Source organism: Lynx rufus, unplaced genomic scaffold (assembly GCF_022079265.1).
Source record: "Lynx rufus isolate CCGP_SWC_20201006 ecotype Redwood Valley unplaced genomic scaffold, mLynRuf1.p SCAF_2, whole genome shotgun sequence".
Classification (NCBI taxonomy): domain Eukaryota; kingdom Metazoa; phylum Chordata; class Mammalia; order Carnivora; family Felidae; genus Lynx; species Lynx rufus.
The window spans coordinates 58,391,204-58,417,493 of NW_025814834.1; the positions used below are offsets into that span (position 1 = coordinate 58,391,204).

The following is a 26,290-nucleotide window of genomic DNA, read 5'->3' on the forward strand; positions in this document are numbered from 1 at the left end:
GTAGGATTGCTTAATTAGGAATTATTACTAATTCTGGGAATAACTTGCATTATTTAGTAGTTTTATTTAGGAGACCATTTCAGTCTGTAGTTATTTATCTGCCAGTGATCTGTGTGCTGGGACAGATACTGTATATTTCACTTTTTTCTGTCATTTCACTGACTTTCTCCTAAAAATTAACTGAAACATTTAATGGTATAGTAACAATAATCCTTACATTCGATGTATTTTTAATGGTTTACATGTTGGGTGTTTTATGCTGGTTTTAATATAAGAGCTACTTTCTGACCTATGCATTTATGAGTTATTAAAATTCATAATAACATTTATTTCCATATAGGTAACCCTTGAAATAAAGAATATGTATGTTATAGCCAAATTGACTGAGTTTTTGTTTCCTCAATATCATCTTCTGGTATATAGTAAGTATATAATCAACATTTTAGCGTGATTATTAGGAGCCAGAGACTGTCATGAGTCTTCCAACTTACCGTCTGTATCACCTTCAGCAAATAATATAAACTCTCTGTGCTTCCTTGTCCTTATTTTTAAAGGTAATAATTTATAGCCTTGTTCAAATAATGTATATGTGATGCTTAAACCAGTGTCAGGAACTAACGAATACTTAGTAAATGGTGTGGTAATTATTACTGTTAAAGTACATTCAGAAATAATAATAATCTACCATACCCCCTCCAGGAATGTGTGATGTAACTTGAAAGCAGGATTTCAACCATCTATTTGATAACTTTGGCAATAAAGTTGAGTTTTCCATAGGAACTTATAATTTGTGGTGCAGCTTATTACATTAGAATTTTCAAAACTCCATGTGAGAGAGTATTTCATATACTTTTTGTTTCATATACATCCCTTCTCCCCAAGTCGATAGCATCCTCATATTTTGAGATGATAAAACAGTGGTAGTATCATTTCCATAAAATCTAATTACCATTTTCTTTTTTTTTTTAATTTTTTTTTTCAACGTTTATTTATTTTTGGGACAGAGAGAGACAGAGCATGAACGGGGCAGGGGCAGAGAGAGAGGGAGACACAGAATCGGAAACAGGCTCCAGGCTCTGAGCCATCAGCCCAGAGCCTGACGCGGGGCTCGAACTCACGGACTGCGAGATCGTGACCTGGCTGAAGTCGGACGCTTAACCGACTGCGCCACCCAGGCGCCCCTAATTACCATTTTCTATTCTACTAATTCCACTAAAAACATTTTGGTGAGACCTTTTATTCTTTTCTCTTCATAGTGGAAGAGCTAATGATTAAATAAAATACCACATTTATAATGTTCTCTTTTTAATTTGAAAGTTATTTTAATTCTGGTTAACATATAGTGTTAGTTTCAGGTGTACAATGTAGTGATTCAGCATTTCCATAACCCTGTGCTCATGACAAGCACTCCTTGATCCACATCACCCATTTAATCCATCCACCTACCCTCTCCCCTCTGGTAATCAGTTTTTTCTCTATAATTAAGAGTCTGTTTCTTGATTTGTCAATTTTTTCCCCTTGTTTTGTTTCTTCAATTCCACATACAAGTGAAATCATGTGGTATTTATCCTTCTCTGTTTCACTTAGCATAATATTCCCTAGTTCCATCCATGTCATTGCAAATGGCAAGATTTCATTCTTTTTTATGGTCGAGTAATATTCCATCACACACACACACGCACACACACAACACTGCACATCTTCTTATCCATTCTTTTATCAAGGGACACTTGGGCTGCTTCCATTATAAATAATGCTGCTGTAAACATAGGGGTGCATGTATCCCTTCGAATTAGTGTTGTTGTATTTGGGTAAACACCCAATAGTGCAGTTGCTGGATCATAAGGTAGTTCTGTTTCTAGATTTTTGAGGAACTTCCACACTTTTTCACAGTGGCTGCACCAGTTTGCATTCACCAACAGTGCACAAGTGTTCCTTTTTCTCCACATCCTCACCATGGTGTTGAGTTTATCCATTCTGACAGGTGTGAGGTGATAATCTCATTGCAGTTTTGATTTGCATTTTTCTGATGATAAATGGTGAGCATCTTTTCATGTGTCTGTTGGCCATCTGTATGTCTTCGGTTTTTTTGAATTCTTTAACGATTACTCAGTGTAACTGTACCATCACTTCTCAGCCACACCGTTAAGAGTCACTATGTTTTTATCATTTGTAAGGAAGGTTTTAATGACTATTGACATATGTCGGATTGAGGGTTATTCCTGTGGTAGTATCTCTTTCACTTAACTTGAATTTTGACATACTTTGAGAGAAGTGAGAGGTGAGCTTACTAGTATTGTATTGGGAATTGTACAGAATCTATACCCTATCAGGGTGCCTGGGTGTCCAGTCAGTTAAACATCTGACTCCTGGTTTCGGCTCAGGTCACGATTTCATATTTCGTGAGTTCCAGCCCCATGTCAGGCTCTGTGCTGACGATACTGAGCCTGCTTGGGATTCTCTCTCTCCCTCTGTCTCTTCCTCTCCCCCCATCTCTCCCTCTCCCCCCGTCTCTCCCTCTCCCCCCTTCTCTTCCTCTCCCCTGCTTCCTTGTGTGTGTGCTCTCTCTCTCTCTCTCTCAAAATATATAAACTTTAAAAAAAAGTTAAAAATACTATACCGTATCTTATTTGTGCCCTCTTCATACTGGGAAATTAATATCGATATACTCTTAATAGCAGTGATGACTAGGAATTATTGTAATTCTTGGTGAGCTGTGAATTTCTATTTTTTTTTAACTTTTATAAACGATAAGTTTTTAAGAAATAAAACAATAATAGATAAGGACGTTCTATACGTTTACCTTGAGAAAAATAGTGCTATGGACATTATTTTTATAATAGATTACCAAATCTAAAATTATGTTATTAATAAAATCTTGCATTAGCACCATTCACATTCGTAACCATTACTATGTAAGTTCTTACATGTATTTCTAATGTACTGTTGTAGTTTTAAGCTATAAGACAAGAACTTGCTTACCTTAAATCACCTAGAGATTACAGGTCTGGGAATAATCAATACTCCCTTAAAAAAATGAAGTTTAACTTAAAAACTGCTATTTTTATTACAGAAGATTCTGATATATTGGGCTGATCTCAATATTCACATACTCAGTACTTTCGTGAATACAATATTGGGAAAAGTCTGAGGCGCTCGTTATGTGTACCATCAACTTTGAGGAATTTCATCAAAACATTAGTATACTCTTGGGAATTGGTGATATGTGTGAAGATTATCTGTTGTGTCGCTGTGAGTGGGGCAAAATTAAAAACTGCTTTCCTCAAAAAGCTGCTTTCCCTCATTAAATTCTATTTTTATCACTTCTGAGGCATTTGATTTCCTTACATAGATGAACTAAACATAATGTACCAGATAACCTTATGGGATAACATCAAATTCATGGGTTAAAGATTAAAAACCTTTGTTTAAGTATTAAACATGTAATTCTCAGTTTCGGGCTTTAAAGATGGTAGTAAGAACAGGATTGATTAAAGCATTAGGAAAATGTACATATAAATTTTTTTTAAGTAAGCTCTAGGCCCAGTGTGGGGCCTGAACTCATGATCCTGAGGTCCAGAGTCACATGCTCTACTGACTGAGCCAGCCAAGTGCCTCAGGAAAATGTACACTTAAAGTCAAATACTGTAAAGCTTCTAATAAACTTAATAGATACCATGGAAGTGCCATGCACTGTACTATATATTTTACATATGTTATTATCCTTTATGCTTTTTGACCACCCTAAAACTGCTGTATTATTTCCTATTGAAGAGGATCATAGTAAAGTCATGCCATTAAAATTTTTCCTAATATAAAACTCAAAGATACTTTAATCTTGAAAGGAATAAAGTCCTACTAGCTCATAGTTACAGATTTTTAAACTCATAGGTTTTTTTGTTATGACCATAGTGCTGTTCCGAGGACCCAGGATTGCTCTAAGATCACTTTTTTGCATTTTGTGGCTCTTGACCAAGATTTAAGAAGGAAATTACAGCACAGAGAAAACTGTGTCTGTAAGGTGTTGCTGCTCTTGAAGACTTGTGACACAAGCCTGTCTTCCTGGGTACGTTAACATTTTTGCTCACTCTGTTAATTTTCTATTCCTGCATTACAAATTACCACATACTTTGCATCTTAAAACAACACAGATTATCTCACAGGTTTTGTAGGTCAGAAGTCCAGGTGGGCTCCCCTAGGTCCTCAGTTTAGGATCTTATAAAGCCAAAATATGTTGACTGAGCTGCATTCCATTTTAGTGTCTAGGGAAAATCCGCTCCTGGGTTGGCCGAACACAGTTGTACGACTGGGGAGGTCTCTCTTACCTTGCCGACTGACAACTAGGGCTGGTATTTGCTCTCAGAAGCTGGAAGGCTTTCATTTCTGCTCCCTCCAGTAAAGGCAGGTCAGGTCTCTCTCATGCTTCTAATTTCTGTGATTTATGCTGCTGCTGAATCTCTCAGACTCCAGAGAGAAAAGTTTTCTGTTGTTAAGGGCTCCTGTGATTAGATTGGGACATCTGGATAACTCAGGATAATCTTCCTGTTATAGGATCTGTAACCTTTTTATATCTTCAGAGTCCATTTTGCTATGTAATAGAACCTACTCATAGTTTCTAGGGATTTGAGTGTGTACATCTTTGGGGGACCATTCTACCTACTACACTCCTATGCTTCTGAAAAGAAATTTGGTAAATTGTGAACCCTTGCACCTTTTTTTCTTGTTTCTAAGCTGAATCCTATAATTTTTCATTGTAAGTTTAAATAGTTGGGGGAAAAATTTCTGGCTCTTATAAGTAATTTCAGTAGTCATTTGAGGTTATCATTGGTTTTTAAAAAACTATAATTCACTTTTAATAGAAGTTTTCATTATTCCTCTTTCTTATGGAACTTTTATTTAACTTCCACTTCTCCAACGTGATTTTATTTGAATCCAGTGAATTTTAATGTTTTAAAGTATTGATCACCGTATCCTACTTCTCTGCAATAAATATAAATTGAACTTTTCTAAGTTTCTTATTGATTTCCTCTTTTCACGGAGCTCTCTCAGGACAGTTCATTTTTTAACAATATTTTGTGAATGGAAGAATCAGTCTAAATACAAAGTTTTCATTGTTCCTGTCATCACACTAAACAATATATATGAATTCAGAACATGTCCTAAACACAGGGCAGAACACCATTCTTAAAAGCAGTGCTTTGCTTTAACAGAAGTACTTAGACGAAGATGCAAGCCTGAGGTTTAATGGTGCCTGGATTAAGGGAGGCTTTAAGCCACTCTTATTTTAAATAATCCCCTTGTTTTATTCCTTGGAGGTTTTTACAGCCTGGGGCAACGCGTGGTAATAAGATTTGGTATGGGTTTCTTTGGAACTGTGGAAGAATAAGGATTTAGGGAAACTAGGCAGATCATTCTGGTAAAGCAAATGTAGAGAAGTAAAAGATATGGAAATTTTCTTAAAACTTATCCTGTTCAGATGTCACTTGGAAAGCATTAGTGTACCTTCAGTAATACATACGCCTGTTTGAACACTGGCTAGCTCCTATTCTGCCACCAGGCCAGAAGCCTACTACTCAGGATTCTCTCTGCTATCCAGTTGCCCTTAAATATGTTAGACTCTTCTGAGTCCATGTCAAGAGAGAATTACTCCTTTGTCACACGAATATCTACTTTTTGAGCTCTGTTGTTTGACAATATCTGCCTTCCAGAATACTTAACTACTAGCAGTATTTGCCTCCTTCAGCAGAGACCATACCCCCTACCCACAGGTTAATTATATCCAAATGCAGGCATCCCTTAGAGATAATGGCAGGTTTGGTTCCAGACTACCACAATAAAGCAGGTCAAGTGAAATTTTTTGGTTTCCTGGTGCATATAAAATTTATGTTTTTTCACTGTGCTGTGTAGTCTGTTAAGCGTGTGCTAGCATTACGTCTAAAAAAAATAAACTGTTTATGCCTTGGGACTCCTGGGTGGCTCAGTTAAGTGTCTGACACTTGATTTCAGCTCAGGTCATAATCTCACGGTCATGAAATAGAGCCTCGCATTGGGCTCTGAGCTAGGTGCGGAGCCCGCTTAAATTTCTCCCTCAGGCCACCTGGGAGGCTCAGTCGGTTAACCAACTTTGGCTCAGGTCATGATTTCACCGTTCCTGAGTTCAAGCCCCGCGTTGTGCTCTGTGCTGACAGCTCGGAGCCTGGAACTAGCTTAGGATTCTGTGTCTGTCTGTCTTTCTCAATAAATAAAACATTAAAAAATTCTCACTTTCTCTCTGCCGCTTCCCTGCTCGTTTGCGTGTGCACGTTATTTTTCTCAAAAAAGGAAAAGACTATCGCTAAAAAAATAATGCTAACCATCATCTGAGCTTTCAGCAAGTTGTAATCTTTTTGCTGATAAAGGATTTTGTCCATGATGGCTGTTCACTGGCCAGAGTGGTGGTTGCTGAAGGTGGGGTGGCTCTGACAATTTCTTTAAATAAGACAATGAAATGTACCCACAGTCGAACTTTTAAAATTGGAGTCAGTCCTCTCAAGCCATACCACTGCTTCATCAATTAAGGAATTCAATATTCTGAATTCCTTGCTGCCATTTCAAAATCTTCATAGCATCTTTACCAGGAGTAGATTCCATCACAAGAAACCATTTTCTTTGTTCATGCATAAGAAGCACCTCATTTGTTCAGGTTTTATCATGAGATTGCAGCAATTCAGTCCCATCTTCCAGCCCCACTTCTAGTTCCCTTGCTCTTTCTACCACATCTGTAGTTACTTTCTCCACTGAAGTCTTGAACCCCTCAAACTCATCCATGAATATTTGAATAAACTTCTTCCAAACTCCTGTTAATATTGGAATTTTGACCTCTTCCCATGAATCTCAAATTCTTTTAATGGCATCTAGAATGGTGAATCTCTACTAGAAGGTTTTCAGTTTACTTTGCTCAGATCCATCAGAGGAATCACTATTTATAGCAGCTGCAGTTTTACAAAAGGTATTTCTTAAATAATGAGATTTGAAAGTCAGAATTACTCCTTGGACCATGGGCTGCAGAATACATGTGTTTATTAGCAGGCGTGAAAACATTAATCACGTCTCCATGACGTGACGCTTTTGGGTGTCAGGTGCATTTCAGTGAGCACTAAGATTTTGAAAGGAATCTTTATTTCTGAGTAGCAGGTCTCAACTGTGGGCTTAAAATATTCAGTTAAAGCATGTTGTAAACAGGTTTGCTGTCATCCAGACTTAGTTGTTCCATTTGTAGAGCAAAGGCAGAGTAGATTTAGCATAATTCTTAAGGGCCCTAAGATCTTTTTGAATGATCAATGAGCATTGGCTTCAACTTGAAGTCACCAGCTGTGTTAGCCCCTAACAAGAGAGTCATCTTGTTCTTTGAAGCTTGAAATCAGGTATGAATGCCTCTCTAGCTGTAAAAGTCCAAGATGGCATCTTCTTCCAATCTAAGGCTATTTAATCTACATTGAAAATCTGTTATTTAGTGTAGCCACCGTCATTAATGATCTTAGCTGGGTCTTCTGGATAACTTGCTGCAGTTCCTATATTAATTTAATTTTTTTTTAATGTTTTATTTTATATTTGAGAGACAGAGAGAGAGAGAACATGAGCAGGGGAGGGGCATAGAGAGGGAGACACAGAATCTGAAGCAGGCTCCAGGCTCTGGGCTGTCAGCGCAGAGCCCGATGCAGGGCTCGAACTCACGAGCAGTGAGATCATGACCTGAGCCAAAGTCGGAGGCTTAACCGACTGAACCACCCAGGTGCCCCTGCAGTTCCTATATTAGTGCTTGCTGCCTCACCTTGCACTTTAAATTTTTATTATTATTTTTAAGTAATCTCTGTGCCCAGTATGGGGCTCAAACTCACAACCCCAAGATCAAGAGTTGTATGTTCTACCAACTGAGCTAGCTAGGCTCCCCTTCACCTTGTACTATTATGTTATAAAGGTAGCTTCTTCCCTTAAACTTCATGAACCAACTCTGCTAGCTTCCAGTTTTTCTTCTGCAGTTTTGGCACCCCTCTCTGGACTAAGTTTTAGTTTATGGGAGTGTTGTGGCTGGTTTGATCTTCTATTCAGACCACTAAAACTTTCTCCATATCAGTTGTAAAGCTGTTTTACTTACCCTTTGTATGTTCACTAGAATAGCACTTTTGATTTCCGTCAAGTTTACCTTTGTATTCACAGCTTGGTTATCTGCCTGGTGCAAGAGGCCTTTGCTTTTGGCCTGTCTTGGCTTTCGACATGCCTTCGTCACCAAGCTTAATCGTGTCTAGCTTTTGGTTCAGTGTGAGAGATGTGCCCCTCGTCCTTTCCCTTGAATACTTAGAGGCCATTGTAGGGTTAGTAATTGGCCTGATTTCAATATTGTGTTTCAGGGAACAGGGAGGCCTAAGGAGAGGGAGAGAGATGGGGGAGGGGCTGGTAGGTGGAACAATTAGAACACACACAACATTTATCAATGAAGTTTGCTGTCTTATATGGGTGCAGTCCATGGCTCCCTAAAACAATCGCAATAGTAACATCAAAGATCGCTGATCACAACTCCCCAAAACAGATGTAATAAGAATGAAGAAGCTTGAAATACTGCAAGAATGACCAAAATGTGACACAGAAACATGAAGTGAGCAAATACTGTTGGAAAAATGGCACCAATAGAATTGTTCAATGTAGTGAAGGCTGCCACAGACTTTCAATTTGTAAAAAAACATCCGCAAAGCACAATAAAGTGAAACTCAATAAAACAAGGTATGCCTGTATAAGAAATATATATACAGTAGCTAGGATAGGGAGCAGTGGTAAAAGAGAGGTTCCTTACATCTATGTGTTTCAAGCTACCAAAAAAGCCCCCCAGACATTATGTTCAATGTCTTCTGAAGTCTGGATGGCATCTATGTGTTTCAGGCTACCAAAAAAGCCCCCCCAAACATTATGTTTAATGTCTTCCAAAGTCTGGATGGTAATCTTAACATTGCTTGCATAAATCATAAGCTGTATAAGCCAGGTACAGCTTGTTAGCTTAATCTTGTTGCCTTTTACTTGAAGACCAGAAGTCCATCTTGCTGTTTTCTAGGGTGTTAGTTCCTGGTCTTTTGTGAGCAACTGCTAAAATAAGAATACAAACACTCCATGGGAAAATCTGAGGCCCTGCTTTTAAAAATAAACATTTCCCTGAAAGAAACAATTTGCAGAAATTTCTCTCTACCTAGAAAATGTGAACCTTTACACAAAGCCATTTGTCCTTTGAATTGCTGCTCCATTTATGGTCCCTATTTTACATTTGTATAGCTGAATAGCCTGTTCAGGTCCCTTTACCTTTAAGGGACGTTCTGTCTAAAACAGAATTTTGTTGCCAGCTTTGAAATGAGAGTCTTTCTGGTTTCTGATATTCTCATTTCAAAGTTTTGAACATGAAGACTGTTTCAGCCAACCTTACTCGTGGTAAAGTGCAACCCTTCTTATCATCACTCTGTGCAATAGGGACATCTCCCAAGTTCATACACAGCCTAATAATGAGAGCTTGGTTCTCAAATAATGGTAGAGGGAAGTCTACTTTCCCTTTTAACATTTTGTTTCAAGGATATACTGCCTTTTCCTAATGCCAGGATCTTATGCGGCCGGACTCAGCTTGAGCACTCCATTACTTACATAATGGCCCTGTGTTACCATTTCTGAGTTTTGTGGACTGCTTATGTGAGTTTATCCTCCCAAACCACAACTGTTTAGGTTGTTTCTTTGCTCTTACATTGTTTTTCTGTTATTCAGATTTTTCTCTTGTTTGTCACCTACAGATTGGCCTTGCATATTTAGAGACGTTCTCACGAACACTGGTCTTGCTCCTTGTCCACTGGCAGGACTTTCTGCTTTCGAAAGCTCCCTTCAGTGGACTACTAAGGCATCTCTACAAGGTATTCAATCATCTTATGTTTTAGAATGAGAGAGTGATGCCTAAATGTTGACCAATATTCATTTCCTTCTTTTTCTTTATTATAGATGCTCCAGTTTTTAACTGAGCATATGGCAAAATAAAGAATGTATTTCTCAGGTATAACCGTGTGACTTAAGTTCTGGCATATGGAATGTAAATAGAAGTTTCCTGTGAGTTGTTGAAAAGTTTCCTTAAGGGAGGCTGTTGCTCATCTCATTCTCCTTCCTGCTATCTGATCAGCAGATGTTACGGTTAGACCTTAAGCAGTTATTTTAAACCATGAAGTGGACACCGCGTGTTGAGGATGGCAAAACAACAAAATAGAAGGAGCCTGGGTTCCTAATGATCATGGTTCCAGACTGCTTGTGCTTTTGTGTGAGAGAAAAAAACTTCTGAATCATTTAAGCCATTGCTAATTTTGAGTTTTCTGTCACTCATAGCTGAACCTAATCCAACTGATACAGGTATAAAAAAATCAAGCTGTTACCAAATGAAAAGCATATGAACTGGGTCCCATTGATGTTATGTTGCAGCACTGACACAGGAGAAACTTTTCGTCTCCACTCTTAAGATTCAGCAGATTCAGCACTGCCATTTCACCTATCATCTATAACTACCTCTCCCTTCTGTTGTGGTAAAAAGCTTCATTGTTCCCCTTTCACCAAGACTCCGTTGCTGTACTTCCATCCTTGAAACTGTTATACCTCTGGATAGGTGGCATTTTGCTGGGCGTTACAGGAGACCATAGGATAAACACCTTCCTGGAGCACTGAAACTTTTGAAGGGAACCTTAATTTTTATATCAGAAAAAAATGGAACAGAAGGCCAACTTTACATACATTTTAAAATATAAAGTAAATACTTAACATTTTTTGTATCGGAGTTTAACTGCATGCGTCTGTTTCCTTAGGTATCACAGAGTAAGGGGTTCACTCTTTTCTGCCTCTCCTTTGCCCTAGGGATACATAGATGGAAACTTGAGAAGTACTGCTTACTTAATTAGAGCTGAAGGATTCCTGGCAGCAGAGCAAATAAAGCTCATGGCCCACCAGCTAGAAAGGTAAGAGACTTTAAGCTTTTATGCAAAAGTGGTTCTTTATTTTGCGATTATTTCTCAAGTATTACTGACTTCAACAGATGCTTCTAGATAGTATCCTCAGGATGCTAGTGTCCTATCATATTATTGATAGTGTTTAGTAAATAAATACATACATACATAAATTGGAGGTTCAGCAAAGTTGGAAATGTCCTTTTGGAGCTACAGTGCATTACTGCATATAAAGCACACTGAAGACTTACATTAAATTTTTAAATTTTAACTCAGAGCCTCCTAAACTTATCTGACTAGGGAATCCTCTATAGTAAAGGGCCCCCATATGAAAGTACTAATTCTCCGAAGATTTTATAAATGATAGTAACAATAGTTAATCCTTGAAGTATTTTCTTTTCTTTTTTTTAAGTAAACTCTAAGCCCATCATGGGACTTGGGAATTCATGATCCCAAGATCAGGAGTCACCTGCTCTACCAAATGAGCCAGCCAGGCTCCCCGAAGTATTTTCTGTACTGCACAATTTTTTTGGACAAAAAGTATTACCCATTTTAAGGCTAACTAAATACAAGCTAACTAAAATGTCAGAACTTATTTGCTTTTGGATTGAATTAAATCAACTAAGTTTAGTTCAGTGATTATTCGTACTGAATAGAAACATTAATAGGAAATTGTATAGTTCTTCAAATACATCTTTTTTGAACATCTTCTATGTATCAGCCCCAGTGTGGTGATGTTAAAGATACAAAGTACAGTGGTTTCTGGCTGTAAGACATTTATAGTTTGGGAATATAGCTTTTAAAAATGGAAGGGAAATATTGATGTAATAAATGTGATCTTTTAAAACATAATGGTCTAGTGGTAGACTTGGTCAGATACATCAAGATATACAAGCAGATTGGCCTATGCTGTTGTACCTTAATCTGAAGGTTCAGACTGAAAGTGAAACCATGTGTAAAATACAGTTACTCTAATTTTGATGAAATTTGGAAAATATTTATATATATGTGTGTGTGTATGTACCTGCATATATATACATACACACATATATATAAATATGTTTGAAAAAGTAAAACTTTTTTTTAATATATTTACTTACTTTGAGAGAGAAGGCATGTGGGAAGGGCGGGGGGGGGGGGGAGGGGGGGGGAGAGAGAGAGAGAGAGAGAGAGAAAGAAAATGCCAAGCAGGCTCTGCACTGTCAGTGTGGACCCTGGTATGTCCACGGGCTCAAACCTGCAAATTGTGAGATCATGACCTGAGCCAAAATGAAGAGTCAGACGCTTAACTGACTGAAACACCCAGGTGCCCCTGAAAAAGTAAAAAGTTTTAAGCAGGAATTTTTTTTTTTTAATTTTTAACGTTTATTTATTTTTGAGAGAGAGACAGAGTGCGAGCAGGGAGGGGCAGAGAGAGAGGGAGACACAGAATCCGAAGCAGGCTCCAGGCTCTAGGCTCTGAGCTGCCAGCACAGAGCCTGATGTGGGGCTCGAACTCACAAACCATGAGATCATGACCTGAGCTGAAGTCGGACGCTTAACCGACTGAGCCACCCAGGTTCCCCTAAACAGGAAATTTTTTAAGGAGAAAAAGATGGCAAACTTTTTCTTGCACACTGAAATATATGTTAAATAAATTCTGAGCTACTTGATGAACTTAAATGTTCAAACCCTGATTTGGTTAGAAGTATTTTACATAAAGCATAAATTCCACGAGGGCAGGGACTGTGTATCGTTGTATCCTGGAGTCTAACACAATTCCTCCCCTCTTACATGTACTCAATAAATATTTATTAACTAAAGGATGAAGTAAATGAGTGATCTGAATTTCAGAGTATAAGGGGTTAGTGGATGGAGGTGAGCAGTGTTTACTAAGAAAGAGATGGGTGAGTAGGAAATGAGAGCATTCTAGGCTCCACATGGAGCTGATTAAAAGCCGACCTAAAACTGGAGCCAAGGAGATGAAGGGGTAGCATAGACTGGGGTAGGAGGAGGCAGGGGTCAGTCCATGCAAAGGTGTGGAGACAATGTTATGGATCTGAAGCCTTATCCTAAACATTTTTTTCATAACTGGTCCTTTGCTCTCATTTTGACTGGTACTGCTGATGTGCAAATCGTCGTTCTCTTTTCTGAATTTAGCAGTAGTTTGTACTGGCTTTCTTATGCATAGTTTTGCCCTCTCTAATCCATCCTTCACATTTCTATTAGTGATCTTGCAAGAATTCCCCTTTGATTATCTAGTTCATCATCTTAAAATCTTTCCATTTTTTACAGTGGGATTAAGCAGACTTATTCTTTAAAGGGCTCGATAGTAAATATTTTAGACTTTCTAGGGGCCACATGTGGTCTCTGTTGCTTATTCTCCTCCCACGCCTACCCCCAACCATTTGAAAATATGAAAAACTTGCTTGGTTCAACATTTCAGCACAGGCCTATATTTATAACCTCAGAGTGGCAGTGGGATGGGGGTGGTGAGGGTGGAATCCAAACTCCTAACCAGGATAATAAAGCCCCTTCAAGATTTGCTTCACTTTCTGGCCTTCTCTCTGTTCCCTTCAACCTTATATCCCACATTTCAGGGGTCCAGCGTTCCCTCAGTGTACTCTGCTTTATTGTGATTCTATATGCTGTCTTCTCTGCTGAAAACATCATCCCTGACTAGCTGATGCCTCTTCCTTTGAGACTACACACAGTCATTTCTTCCTTCAGTAGTAGTCTTCTCAGCCCCTCTCTCCACATTTGGCTAGGTACTTGTCTTGGTTAGGGGATAGAAACTTAATCGGATAAATTCAGCGTTCAAAAAGAAAAAAGAGCTCACGCTCAGAATACAGACGACCTGCATAATTCAGCCACAGAAAACATAGTCAGGCATCACAGAAACTGCTTTCCTTCTTCTTGGCTGCATGCTTTCTCATCTCTATTTTTCTGTGCCTACTCTTGGTTCTGGCTTTCATTAATTTTTTTTTTTTAATGTTTATTTTAGAGAGAGGATGCACATGTGTGCTCAAGCAGGGGAGGGGCAGAGAGGAGGGATAGAGGATCTGAAGTGGGCTCTGTGCTGACAGCAGAGGGTTGGATGCGTGGCTCGAACTCCCGAACCATGAGATCATGACCTTAGCCAAAGTCGATGCTTAACCAACTGAGCCACCCGGGCACCCCCATTAATTTCTTATCAGTATGAACATGACTATAAATGTCCACCAGTCCTGAGTATGATTTAGAATCTCTGGTGCCCACTTCTGTTTGCCTGATTTTTTTCTTTTTACAAATTTCCTGAAGAGGTAATCTGATTGGCTTGACTTGGTTAGGTGTCCCCTGATTCACCTGAGGCAAGTATGTCAAGGTCATGGATATTATAGTATTGCCCTTTACTGGTAATCAGACTCTCTAAGAGGGCAGTATGGGTGCTGAGGAGAGGTGGCCAGCTCCAGTATACTCCTTAAGCCCCTATGTTCCCATAGTGCCTGTGTAATGTCTTTATTATTATGTTGCTGAATTGTATAATGTAAATATTATATATTATACTTATATCACTGAATTATACTTGTTTACCCTTACTAATCTGATTTTGAGGGCAAAGACCGTATCTCTTATTCTCAATATGGTATAAGATACAAAATAGGCAGTCAAATGTTTTCCAAATACATTTTACAAAATAAATTTGTTGTATTAGAAATGCTTGGGAATGCTGTACGTTGTATGTAACATTTAGTATTATCCGTATTTTAGAAATCTGCTTTGAAACTTGAGTACATGCTTTGAAGGTAAGAAATTACAGCATTTACAGTTCTGTAGCTAAGAGGGTCAGTAAAATTAACATTTTACTTTATTTTGTTTTAACTATTTTTTTTAATATTCATTTATTTTTGAGAGAGAGAGAGTTACAAGCAGGGGAGGGGCAGAGAGAGAGGGAGACACAGAATCTGAAGCAGGCTCCAGGCTCGGAATTGTCAGCACAGAGCCTGCCGCAGGGTTCGAACCCATAAACCACGAGATCATGACTTGAGTCGAAGTCGAACACCCAACCGACTGAGCCACCCAGGAGCCCCTAAAATTCACATTTTAGAACATAGAGATTTTGGGGGTGCCTGACCAGCTCATTCAGGAGAGTATGGACACTTGATCTTAGGGTTGTGAGTTTGAGCCCCGCATCAGGCTCTGTGCTGACAGTTCTGAGCCTGGAGCCTGCTTCCGATTCTGTGTCTCCCTCTCTTCTGCCCCTCCCCCACTCATGCTCTGTCTCTCTCTGTCTCATAAATAAACATTTAAAAAAAAAAAAAAGGAATCTAGAGATTTTTGAAGTTAGTCACCAGAAATTGACTTGCTCCCTCCCATTTTTTTTTTAAGATTTTATTTTTAAGTAATCGCTACCCCAACATGGGGCTCAAACTCAAGAGTCGCATGCTCTATCCATCGAGCTAACCAGGCACCCCTGTCCCATTTTTAAAGCTTCATTTACCCACGCTATTTTCTGTGAAGTAAATTGGTTTCTTTCTTAATTTGTTTTTGGTAGAGATTTAAGAAAAGCATGTAGTTTTTATCAGCTGAATCATTTGAATGATAGAGTTCTATATAGCATGGGAGTAGTGGTATTATAGTCTATAGGATCATCTTACCTTGCTTAACTCATTTCATATTTAAAAAAAGGAACTAATAAGACAAACAATTGTCTAATATCATTCTTTGAATATTCAGGTACAGGGTAATATTTTTATCATAGTAGGATTCTCTTTGCTCTCAACCTTGCAATACAGATGTGATTTTTCTATTCTTTGATCTCTATAACATGAAAGTTATAAACCAGAAATGAGTAGAGAATTGTTAGAGAATCCATGTTTTGTAGTATTTTTCTCATAACTACTCCTAAACACCATGTGATACTAATTATATAATGGATATATAGTGAATTATTATAGTGCATATCATTATAAATACCTTCTATAAGTTTTTCTTTTTTTAATTTTTTAGTATAGAACCATTTAAGAGTAAGTTGCCAACCTTATGTCCCATTACCCCAAATACTTTATTTTCTACAATAATACATTCTTCTACAAAACCACAATACAGCCCTGAAAACCAAGAATTTAGCATTGAAATATTGCTACATCTAATCTGCATATCACATTTTAAGTTTTACCAGTTGTGGGGTGCCTGGGTGGCTCAATCGGCTTAGCATCCGACTCTTGATTTGGGCTCAGGTCATGATCAAGCCCCACGTCAGGCTCCATACTGAGCATGGAGCCTGCTTGGGATTCTCTCTCTCTCTCTCTCTCTCTCTCTCTCTCTCTCTCTTTCTGCCTCTCTCTCTCTCTCTCTCTGCCTCTCTCTCTCTCTCTCTCTCTCTCTGTCTCTTTCTGCCTCTCTCTCTTTCTCTCTCTCCCTCCCCTCCCCAACCCCTGCCCCTCTACCCCATTTGTGCTTTCTCTCTCTCTTAAAAAAAAAAAAAAAAAAGTTCTGCCAGTTCTAAGCCAAAAGATTTGTCTAGAATTCACATTGCAGTTGTTATGTCTCATTGGTCTTTTTAAATCTGAAATAGTTCCTAAGTCTTTCCTTGAGTTTGTGACTTGGGCACTAGTGACTAGATGATTAAAGTCCAGTTATTTTGAAGAGTTTACCTCAATTTGGGGTTGTGTAATATTAGAGACAGGTATCTGATATTGTGTAGATTAGATACAGGTGTGTGTATCTTTGTTTTACTGTCGTGGAAATGACGCTATGTCCTTATTGCATGTCGATTTTTCTTATTTCTAATTTTAACTTGGATCATTTGAGTAAGGTAATATTTGCCAGGTTTTTATAATTAAGATATATTTTATCAGGAAATACTTTGAGAGGATATAAATATCCTGTCTTATCAAATGCTGAGTTTATTCTTTTGTATCAGTATGGATTAATGGGATCCTGTTTTATTCACAGTATGATCCATTACTATCATCTTTGATTTTGATTCTCAAATTGTTTCAGATCTGGCCACTTTCTGGCCAAATTCATAAGTAAGTCCTTCTTAATTTTCTTGCACAAGATATTCAAGGGCCATCCTGTACTTGCCCTGCCCTAGCCCTGGAATCAGACAATTCTTGAAAGAGCTCAGGTTCCTTTTGGTAGAGAATGGTGTTTAGACATCAAGATCTGGGTGCCTAGTAGGTGTATTGCTTTGGGGGTATCTGTGTTCTCAGGCCCCCCTCACTAGACACAGCTAGGGAAATACATGAACATGTATGCAGATATGTACACACACATATTTATCGTCTATATTTCTGTACCTTTATATCTCTTTTGAAAGTCAAGAGTTCACACCAATATCTCTAAATTTCATCTAATTGCCAGGATTCATTCTGTATTATAATTACCTTCACCTATAGTGTAAATTTCCCTTCACCCACATCCTTGATATATCTTATTCTGTCATTCCTTGTATTTGTACATAATGAATCACCTGTTGCCACCACACCCACTTCTCATCATCATCTAGATGTTCTCCAGCTTGGGCCCAGGTATCCTGTGCTAGACTCATACCATCTCTGTTCCTTACCTCATGTGGTTGCCTCCTCAGACTTCCCTCCAGCCACCTTCCATTGCCATGGACAACTTTCTCACTCTGCCCACTCTGTGACACTCTGCGCTGGTTTGTTCCCCAATAGCCTGTCTAAGCTGCCTCTCATGAAGACACCAAAATATATGTTTTTTCTGGAGGCTTGGCTTTTATATTAATTTTAATGTTTTATTTATTTTTGAGAGAGAGACGGAGTGTGGGGGGGGGGCAGAGAGAGGGAGACACAGAATCTGAAGCAGGCTCCAGGCTCTGAGCTGTCAGCACAGAGCCCAATGTGGGGCTTGAACCCACAAACTGAGATCATGACCTGAGCCGAAGTTGGACGCTTAACCGACTGAGCCACCCAGGCACCCCATATTAATTTTAAGTTATAAGAAATGTTTGGTAGTTAATTTCTCCCATTTTTTTCTATTCATTGTTCCTGGAAGTGTTCTTTACTATTTTCTTATTGGCATCTCATATTATGTGTGATTTTATTTGATAATAGGTCTGTTGAATAATTCTGGAAGTCCTAGAAGAGTCTTTCTATACTATGTTTAAAAGATGGTTTACATAAAATTTCTAGATTGTTAGTAGGCATAGGATAGCAAGGCGTAACAGTTGATAAACATAGTATAGCAAGGCATACCAGCTGGCAGGTACAGTCTAGCATTGAAAATGTTTTTGTCCCATTTTTTACCTAGCAGTAAGTCATTTCACCCTTTGGGACCTCATTTGTAGGTTAGGTAGTCAGGACTAGATCAGGAATACAATAAGGTACATGATCAGAAATCTGTGTGATAAGAAAGCCTATGATCTATAGTCAAGAGAGAATTTTGGACTAAGATTTTATTTTTTTAAGAATGGGCAATGTAAACATTTCACAGAACTACAAATAATAATTATATATATGAAAAATTATAACCTAAGTGTGTCAAAATATGCAACTTTAAAATTAGGGTTTTGTTCCAGTAATCGGACAAAAATGTTAAAAAGTAATATTCACTATTGGTATGGGTGTGAAGAAATGAGGTCTTTCTGTATACTACTGGTAAAGGAGAAATCAGTACTCTATATTGGAGGGCAGTTAACAGTGTAAATCAAGTCTTAAAAATATGCTTTCACTTTGATACAGTAATTTTTAATTGTTTGTTTTTTATTGTTTTTTTAATTAAGCAGAAAGTTTATTTCCAAACTCATCAAAGATGATTACAAACACAAAGTATCCTTTTATTTTTTTTTTTATTTTTTTTTTTCAACGTTTATTTATTTTTGGGACAGAGAGATACAGAGCATGAACGGGGGAGGGGCAGAGAGAGAGGGAGACACAGCATCGGAAACAGGCTCCAGGCTCTGAGCCATCAGCCCAGAGCCCGACGCGGGGTTCGAACTCACGGACCGCGAGATCGTGACCTGGCTGAAGTCGGACGCTTAACCGACTGCGCCACCCAGGCGCCCCACAAAGTATCCTTTTAAAAGTGTCCCAAATTAAATCAAAAGCACATCATTAAACACTTGTGACATTAAGAATTCATTTAGGTTGTAGTATTTTCACATTATTTTTTTAAATCATTTGCAGTGTTCTAAGATCACATTTAAACATTTAAAAAAAATTTTTTTTAATGTTTATTTATTTTTGAGGGAGACAGAGAGAGAGGGAGACAACAGAATCCGAAGCAGGCTCCAGGCTCTGAGCTGTCAGCACGGAGCCCGATGTGGGGCTCGAACCCATGGACGGTGAGATCATGACCTGAGCCGAAGTTGGACGCCCAACCGACTGAGCCACCCAGGCACCCCTCACATTTAAACATTTTTTAAAGACATGAAATAATGTAGTATATTAATTTTTTTAAGTATAACTATAAAGTAGAGGAACTTAAGACAAAGATCAAATCTTCAAACATAGGATAGGGTAATCTGATACATAATACACTATGAATCTTTCCAAACAAGTTTTCTAAGAAACTGCTCCCATGTTTAGTGTCACAAATAAAACAATCTTCTCATTTAGAAAAATCAAGATATCATTTGATTAATAAAGTCTATTCTTCCCCAGTTTTATACTTGCTTGTCTTCATTTAGAAACTGTAAATTCATGAGAAAAGAACAAGTTTTGTTATGGTGTAAAAAATCTCAGGAACAACAGATTACAAATATTCAATTTTTTAAAAGTGTATTTATTTTGAGAGAGAGAGAGAATAGGGGAAGAGCAGAGAGAGAAGGAGAAACAGAATCCCAAGCAGGTTCCACAGTGTCAGCAGAGAGCCTGACGCTGGGCTTGATCCCATGAACTGTGAGATAAAGACTTGCACCAATAACCCAGAGTTGGACGCTTAACCGACTAAGCCACCCAGGTGCCCCCAATTTTTTAACAAACAAAAATGTTTTCCTTCCCAAAACGTAAAGAAACATTCAGTAAATAAAACAAACATAATATTCCAGGTGTAGCAACACTAGTAATTCACTTAGGAAAGAGTTATATTTGGTGGTAACATTTTTTTTTTGTCTTAAACATAAAAAACACTTTACCAAAAGAATCAGGCCATTATTGTTTAATAATGGCCTTCACCCAGTTTCCTTACCTGAGTAGAAACTCATCAATTTCTGTAGAATATTGGTTATAGGACCAGACCACAGGAAAGGTCTGAAATATCTAAAAGCCATTTGGCTGGAGAAAAGTGTTTTCTTGAGACTTAGAAGCAGTCATTTCATCACTTTGTGCTTAAATGCATTCCTCAGTGAACTTTTTTCCCCACAGCTTTTAGAATAAAGCACAGGATCTGGGCTCCTGGAAGGGGTTGCTTCCAGCTGGAACACTTACCTACCAGCAGGACATCCCTGCAGGTATTCTGCATGTGGTACTGCGGGAGTTCCAGCCTCCAGCCTGAGCTGTTCCAGTAGGCCGCTTCAGGGTATTCCCACTGGCCCAGGAAGACATGGTAGAAGAGGTGCTGGGCTCTTTGACATAGTAATTTAATTTCATTTTTAGATATTGTTCCCATGGAAATTATTACAGATACTCCACAAAGATTTGCTGCCAAAGATACTTGTTGATGATAAAAAAAAATCCACTAATAGAAAATTAATTATGAATATATCCCAACCATATGATGGAATACTAGATAACAATTAAAAATTATATATAATACTTAATGATCTTACTATTTAATGATGTAGCAGAATTTAGATGATTGCAATTTAAAGAAAGTTATAACACTGTTTGTACAGTTTGTAAAGCTACATATCTCCATACATTGATAAGACTGTGGAATATGTACTCTGGAATGTCTAATAGTAGTTGTCCCTAAATCATGGTCTTTTGGGTGACTTTATTTTTTTCTTTTTGCTCTTCTGTATTTTTATGGGAGCAAATTTAAAGCTCCTTAATATATCTTAGTTTAGTAGGGGTAATTTAGTTCATATTATTGGGAAATAACAATGGCCTTCTTCTGAACCCCAGACTTTTGCTTTAAAGGTTTTTCAGAATTTTGTAATACTGCTAATTTATGTAGGATATCTAATACTGGAAATTGCTCTGGCTCTGTTGTAACAAACAAAATTCAAAGTATACCAACATTCAAAGTATAGGTTGAAGGTTGAGGTTCTATGAGCACCTGGGTGGCTCAGTTGGTATGCGTCTGACTCTTCATTTTGGCACAGGTCATGATCTCACCACTCATAAGATCAAGCCCTGTGTCAGTCTCTGTGCTGACAGCACCACTGTCTGCCCCTCCCCCACTCATGCGTGCGTGCATGCACGCGTGTCTCTCTCTCTCTCTCTCTCTCTCTCTCTCTCTCTCTCTTCTCAAATAAACATGAAAAAAAAGGTTGGGGGTTCTAAAATAAAATGCCTTATAGCAAAGAAATAGAGAAATATATTTTAGGGCACACATACATGTTTACATGTGGAATTGACTTAGAAACCTGGAAAGAAGTCTGAGTTGCATGCTAGATTAGCTGATGTAAACTTCCTCACTATCCTGGAAGCTTCTTGAGGGCAGGTACCTATCTTAGTTCCCCACTACATCCCTAGCATCTAGCAGAGTGCCAAGCCGGAAGTGGATGCTCAAGTATTTGTTGATTGAAAGAAGAAAAGAGGAAACTCCAATGGTATGGGATCTTGAGGGCAAGGAAGATGAAGGACTGTTAGAATAAGAGTTAAGAGTGAAATTAGAGAAACCAAAGAACTTCTTTTAAATTTTGCTTACAATCCTCTTGTGTCTTCTTCGTGACAGTAATTCTCTTACCAGTGTAGTTTTGGATGTTTGCCAGAGAGCTGTGTGGTATATTAACAATTCTCTATCTGTAGTCATTGAAGTCCCAACAATTTATAGTGAACAAAGCCTCCTTTCCCTATGAACGTATTTCCAACCTTGCTGTAAAAGGGAGATAAGGCTAGATTTAGAGGCTTGAGATTCAGTTTAAGGAAGAGATAGAGATAGTTTTTAAACCTCCCAGAGCAAATATCATCATTTATGTCTCAAGGTGCTTCATCTGTTGTATTTACAGCTACCTCAGCGAGGTTTTAGAAAATAGTAATAAGGAATGGGAATTTTTATTGTTTGGCTAGGAAGTAGGCTGATATGTAGGTAAGGAACTTCTTTTGTAGAGGAAGGGGGCAGTTGTAATGGTGCAGGAGTGGAAGAGATGAGAGAGAAGGGTACCACAGGCTAATTCTCTCAGAAAGCCTTTCTAGAACTGTCAGGTTTGTCCCTGCACTCCCTGTATATTGTCATAGTATTTTAACTCTTGTTCTTATCAAAGGAATTGAGATTATATTTCTGTATTCCTCTTTCTTCTGCTAGACTGAAAGTTTCTCAAGCACAGAGACTTTTTTCATCTTTGTGTCTTGGCATGTATTTGGTGTTTAAATGTTTCTTGAACTTAACTGAATTTAAATATTGCTTTGATTTTTCATGGCAATATAACTGCATTTTCTTACTAGTTTTAGAAGAGTTTGTTAAGGTAGACAAACTTGTTCACATCATATGACTATTCATTCCTTAATATTTAATGAGTAAATGCTATTGTGAGATAGGCACTGTTTTAGGTAGTTAAGCCAAAGATAAGTTCCTTGCCCTCATTAAAGTCACATTTTACTGGTAGTAAGAGAAGCAGAACTTTTACAGATTTCCTTTAGATTATTCTGGTGTTCTTTTCCCTCTTCTCACAGACAGCATGGTAGAGTTGGATGTGAATAGAGGAATAGAACCCTACCAGATACAAGTTTTGCCTGGAAACCAGGGAAAAAACTGTCTTCCTACCCTCCTATACCAGATCACCCTTGACCCCAAGACTCAGAACGGTGGCTATTTACACATTTCCCCACAGGAATTATCCAGTTTTTCTGAGCAAGACATTCTTGCTACCACATTTATAAGCAAAATTAGAAAAAAAATTTTTCTTTGTGCATCACTGGCTTATTTGGATAAGTATATAGTCACTTTGGGGGGTGCCTGGATGGCTCAGTCTGTTAAGCTTCCTACTCTTGATCTCAGGTCATGATCTTGTGGTTCGTGAGATCGAGCCCTGCATCAGGCTCTGTGCGGACAGTGCAGAGCCTGCTTGAGATTCCCTCCCTCCCTTCCTCCCTCTCTGTCTCTGTCTCTGTCTCTGTCTTTCTGCCCCTCTCCCACTCAAGCGTGCGCGCACACACATGCGTGCTCTGTCTCAAAGTAAACTTGAAAAAAAGCATATACTTTGGTCACCACTGGATGGGGTTTTAGTAATTCTAAGATGAAGTATTAGCAGAGTTTGGGTTTTTGTTTTGTTTTAAGTTTTGTTTTGTTTTGTTTTTTATGTTCATTTATTTTTGAGAGAGAGACAGAGAGTGAGCTGGGGAGGGCAGAGAGAGAGGGAGACACAAAATCCAAAGCAGGCTCCAGGCTCTGACCTGTCTGCATAGAGCTCAACTCGGGGTTCAGATTCATGAACCATGAGATAATGACCTGAGCTGAAGTCAGGTGCTTAACCAGCTGAGCCACCCAGGCGCCCCTCTTTATTTTTTTTTTAAGTAATCTCCACACCGAACGTGGGACTCAAACTCACAACCCCAAATCAAAAGTCGCATGCTCTTCTGACTGAGCCAGCCAGGCTCCCCTAGCAGAGTTTTTAAAATGGGCCACTCAGGGCGCCTGGGTGGCTCCGTTGGTTGAGTAACCAACTTCGGCTCAGGTCATGATCTCACAGTTTGTGAGTTTGAGCCCCACATCGGGCTCTGTGCTAACAGCTCAGAGCCTGGAGCCTGCTTCGCATTCTGTGTCTCCCTCTCTCTCTGCCCCTCCCCCGCTCACACTCTGTTTCTGTTCTCAAAAATAAATAAATGTTAAAAAAAAATTTTTTTTAATAAAAGAAAATGGGCCACTGACCTGGATAGTTCCAACATGTTGTACTTGTTCTCAAACTAATATCAAATAAATAAGTTATAAAGTTGTGAAACAGAGAGATGCTTATATAGATCAACGATATTATGGGACAAATAGATTTTGGTGAATTAGGCTGAGAACTTGATCACCTCTGACTATATTTTAAGAAGTTAAAAACTTTCCAAATAGATATTCTGAAATGCTAGATCTCCTCTTTCTCATCAGACTCCCAAAACCAGAATTTTTACTCTTTTAATAGCTTCCTTTCAACTATAGCCCTAAGAGCTGAATTAAATGTTTTTTCTCCTTTTATCCTCTATGGTGGAGTTGGATATATAGATCCTATGTTTGAGGCATTTATATGGGTATTCATATTGTAGGAGCACTACTCTTACCTATTATAAAGATTCTTAATAGTGACAGGCTTTGGGGGTGACAGTATTACAAAGTAATAATTATTCAAATATTTCAATATTTCAATATTATTCAAATGTTTCAAAACTATTTTTAACAGTGTGAAAACTATTTTGTTTTTCAGTATCCTTGCCATGAAAAAGAGGACGTGATAAGTTGTTCAACTTATGAAATTCAAGTTACATGTGAATTCTGCCAGGTATGTATGCAGGATTTGGGGTTTTTAGCCATTTTCATATTTTAGGTTATAAAAATTTTCATAGTTATTTCTAGATAAATATTTCAATATTTTTTTCTATTAAAAGAAAACACTTATCCGGTATATTAGTTTAGCTGATACTCCTGTTGTGTTTTTAAAGTATCAAATGGAGCATTAAAATACATATAACTATGACAAACATAAACATATTTTAGGGTTTGATTTCTACAGTGTCAGATAATACTAGTTCCATGAGATGTTACATAAAAAAGGATTTCAAATAGCAAATGAATGTGGCAAAAATGCCATATTCTAGGTGCTCCTTTAGTCATTTCACTTGAACATATTAAAGGCTTTAAAAGTCCTAAAGAAAAAAAGTCCTCCAGCATTTCCCAAATTTGTTTGATTACATACCTTGTTTCTATAGTAGCTGCTGTCATCCCTGTTGAATATGCTTTGGGAAACATTACTCTGAAGGCTTAACAAGCTAATGTTGAAAAAAGAACAATGTTACTGAATTTTTAGCTGAGTCAAATACCATTATATGTAATTTTTAAAAAAAAATTTTTTTTTTTTTAAATTTTTTTTTTTTTTTTTTTTTTTAACATTTTATTTATTTTTGAGACAGGGCGAGACAGAGCATGAACAGGGGAGGGTCAGAGAGAGGGAGACACAGAATCTGAAACAGGCTCCGGGCTCTGAGCCGTCAGCACAGAGCCCGACGCGGGGCTCGAACTCACAGACCGTGAGATCGTGACCTGAGCCGAAGTCGGCCGCTTAACCGACTGAGCCACCCAGGCGCCCCAAAAAAAAAAAAATTTTAATGTTTATTTATTTTTGAGACAGAAGGAGACAGAGCATGAGTGGGGGAGGGGCAGAGAGAGAGGGGGACACAGAATGCGAAGCAGGCTCCAGACTCTGAGCTGTCAGCACAGAGCCCGATGCGGGGCTCGAACCCACGAACCATGAGATCATGACCTGAGCGAAGTTGGACGCTTAACCGACTGAGCCACGCAGGTGCCCCAGTTACATGTAATTTTTAGAAAGAAAGCCAAAACAATGAAAACCTACAAGTTGATAGGAGTGATTGGGAACTTTAAGTCTAAATCAAAAATAGGAAAATAATCTTGACTCAAAAAAATTTTTTAGTTATTTTGTTCAAATCAGGATCCAAAAGAGGATTTACATGTAGTTAGTATTTAGGAGATTTATTAAATCTCCTCTAATTTATAACAGTTCCTGTCTACCTCCTCTCTTCTTGTGTACTCCATGATATTTATTTGTTGAAGTGACTAGGGCTTTGTCCTATAGAATTTGGCTGACTGCTTCCAGATTGTTTTCACAGGTTTTTCTACCTCCTATATTTCCTGTAGCTGGATCTAGAGATGCTCAGTTAGATTCAGGTTTGACACCCCGATCCACCCCCCTACCCCCCCCCACCACCAACACACACACACCCTGGCTCCCTGGACTACTTTCTTGTGCATAATGTCTGATTGTCCCATTCTTAGTGATGTTAAGGTTGACCTGTTTCCCATCACCTTTTTTGCTAATGGTTTCATCAGACATTGGTGACCTGGTCTAGATCCATTATTTCATTGGGGATTAAAGTGATGATTTTCTAATTGTTTCATTCATTCTTTACTTAAACTGTTGAACAGGAAAAATTTAGCCTGACAGACCCAGGTTCCTGACCTTTTCCTTTTGTAGTGTAAAATCTGCATGCTGCATGTATTTGTCTACTCATTATAAGAAAATGGAAGGGGGGGCACCTGGGTGGCTCAGTCGATTAAGT

General features: G+C 38.3%; 1 protein-coding gene across 7 annotated transcripts in view; it reads left to right on the plus strand.

Moving 5' to 3' along the window:
* The window catches only part of ATF2 (activating transcription factor 2), an 81,923-nt gene that overhangs the window by 4,754 nt on the left and 50,879 nt on the right, over positions 1-26,290 (plus strand). For 3 of the 7 annotated variants that reach the window (XR_006962596.1, XR_006962595.1, XM_047082207.1), the window contains exons 2-3: positions 10,897-10,997; positions 24,421-24,495. Coding sequence is in view for 4 of the 7 variants with exons in the window: in XM_047082207.1 (XP_046938163.1) it covers positions 24,464-24,495 (32 nt within the window). In the remaining 3 variants the exon portion in view is untranslated. Of the gene's footprint in view, positions 1-9,800; positions 9,918-10,896; positions 10,998-14,714; positions 14,750-19,229; positions 19,255-24,420; positions 24,496-26,290 lie in introns of those variants that run through there. The other 4 variants (XM_047082209.1, XM_047082211.1, XM_047082208.1 and 1 more) reach the window with 3 other exon arrangements.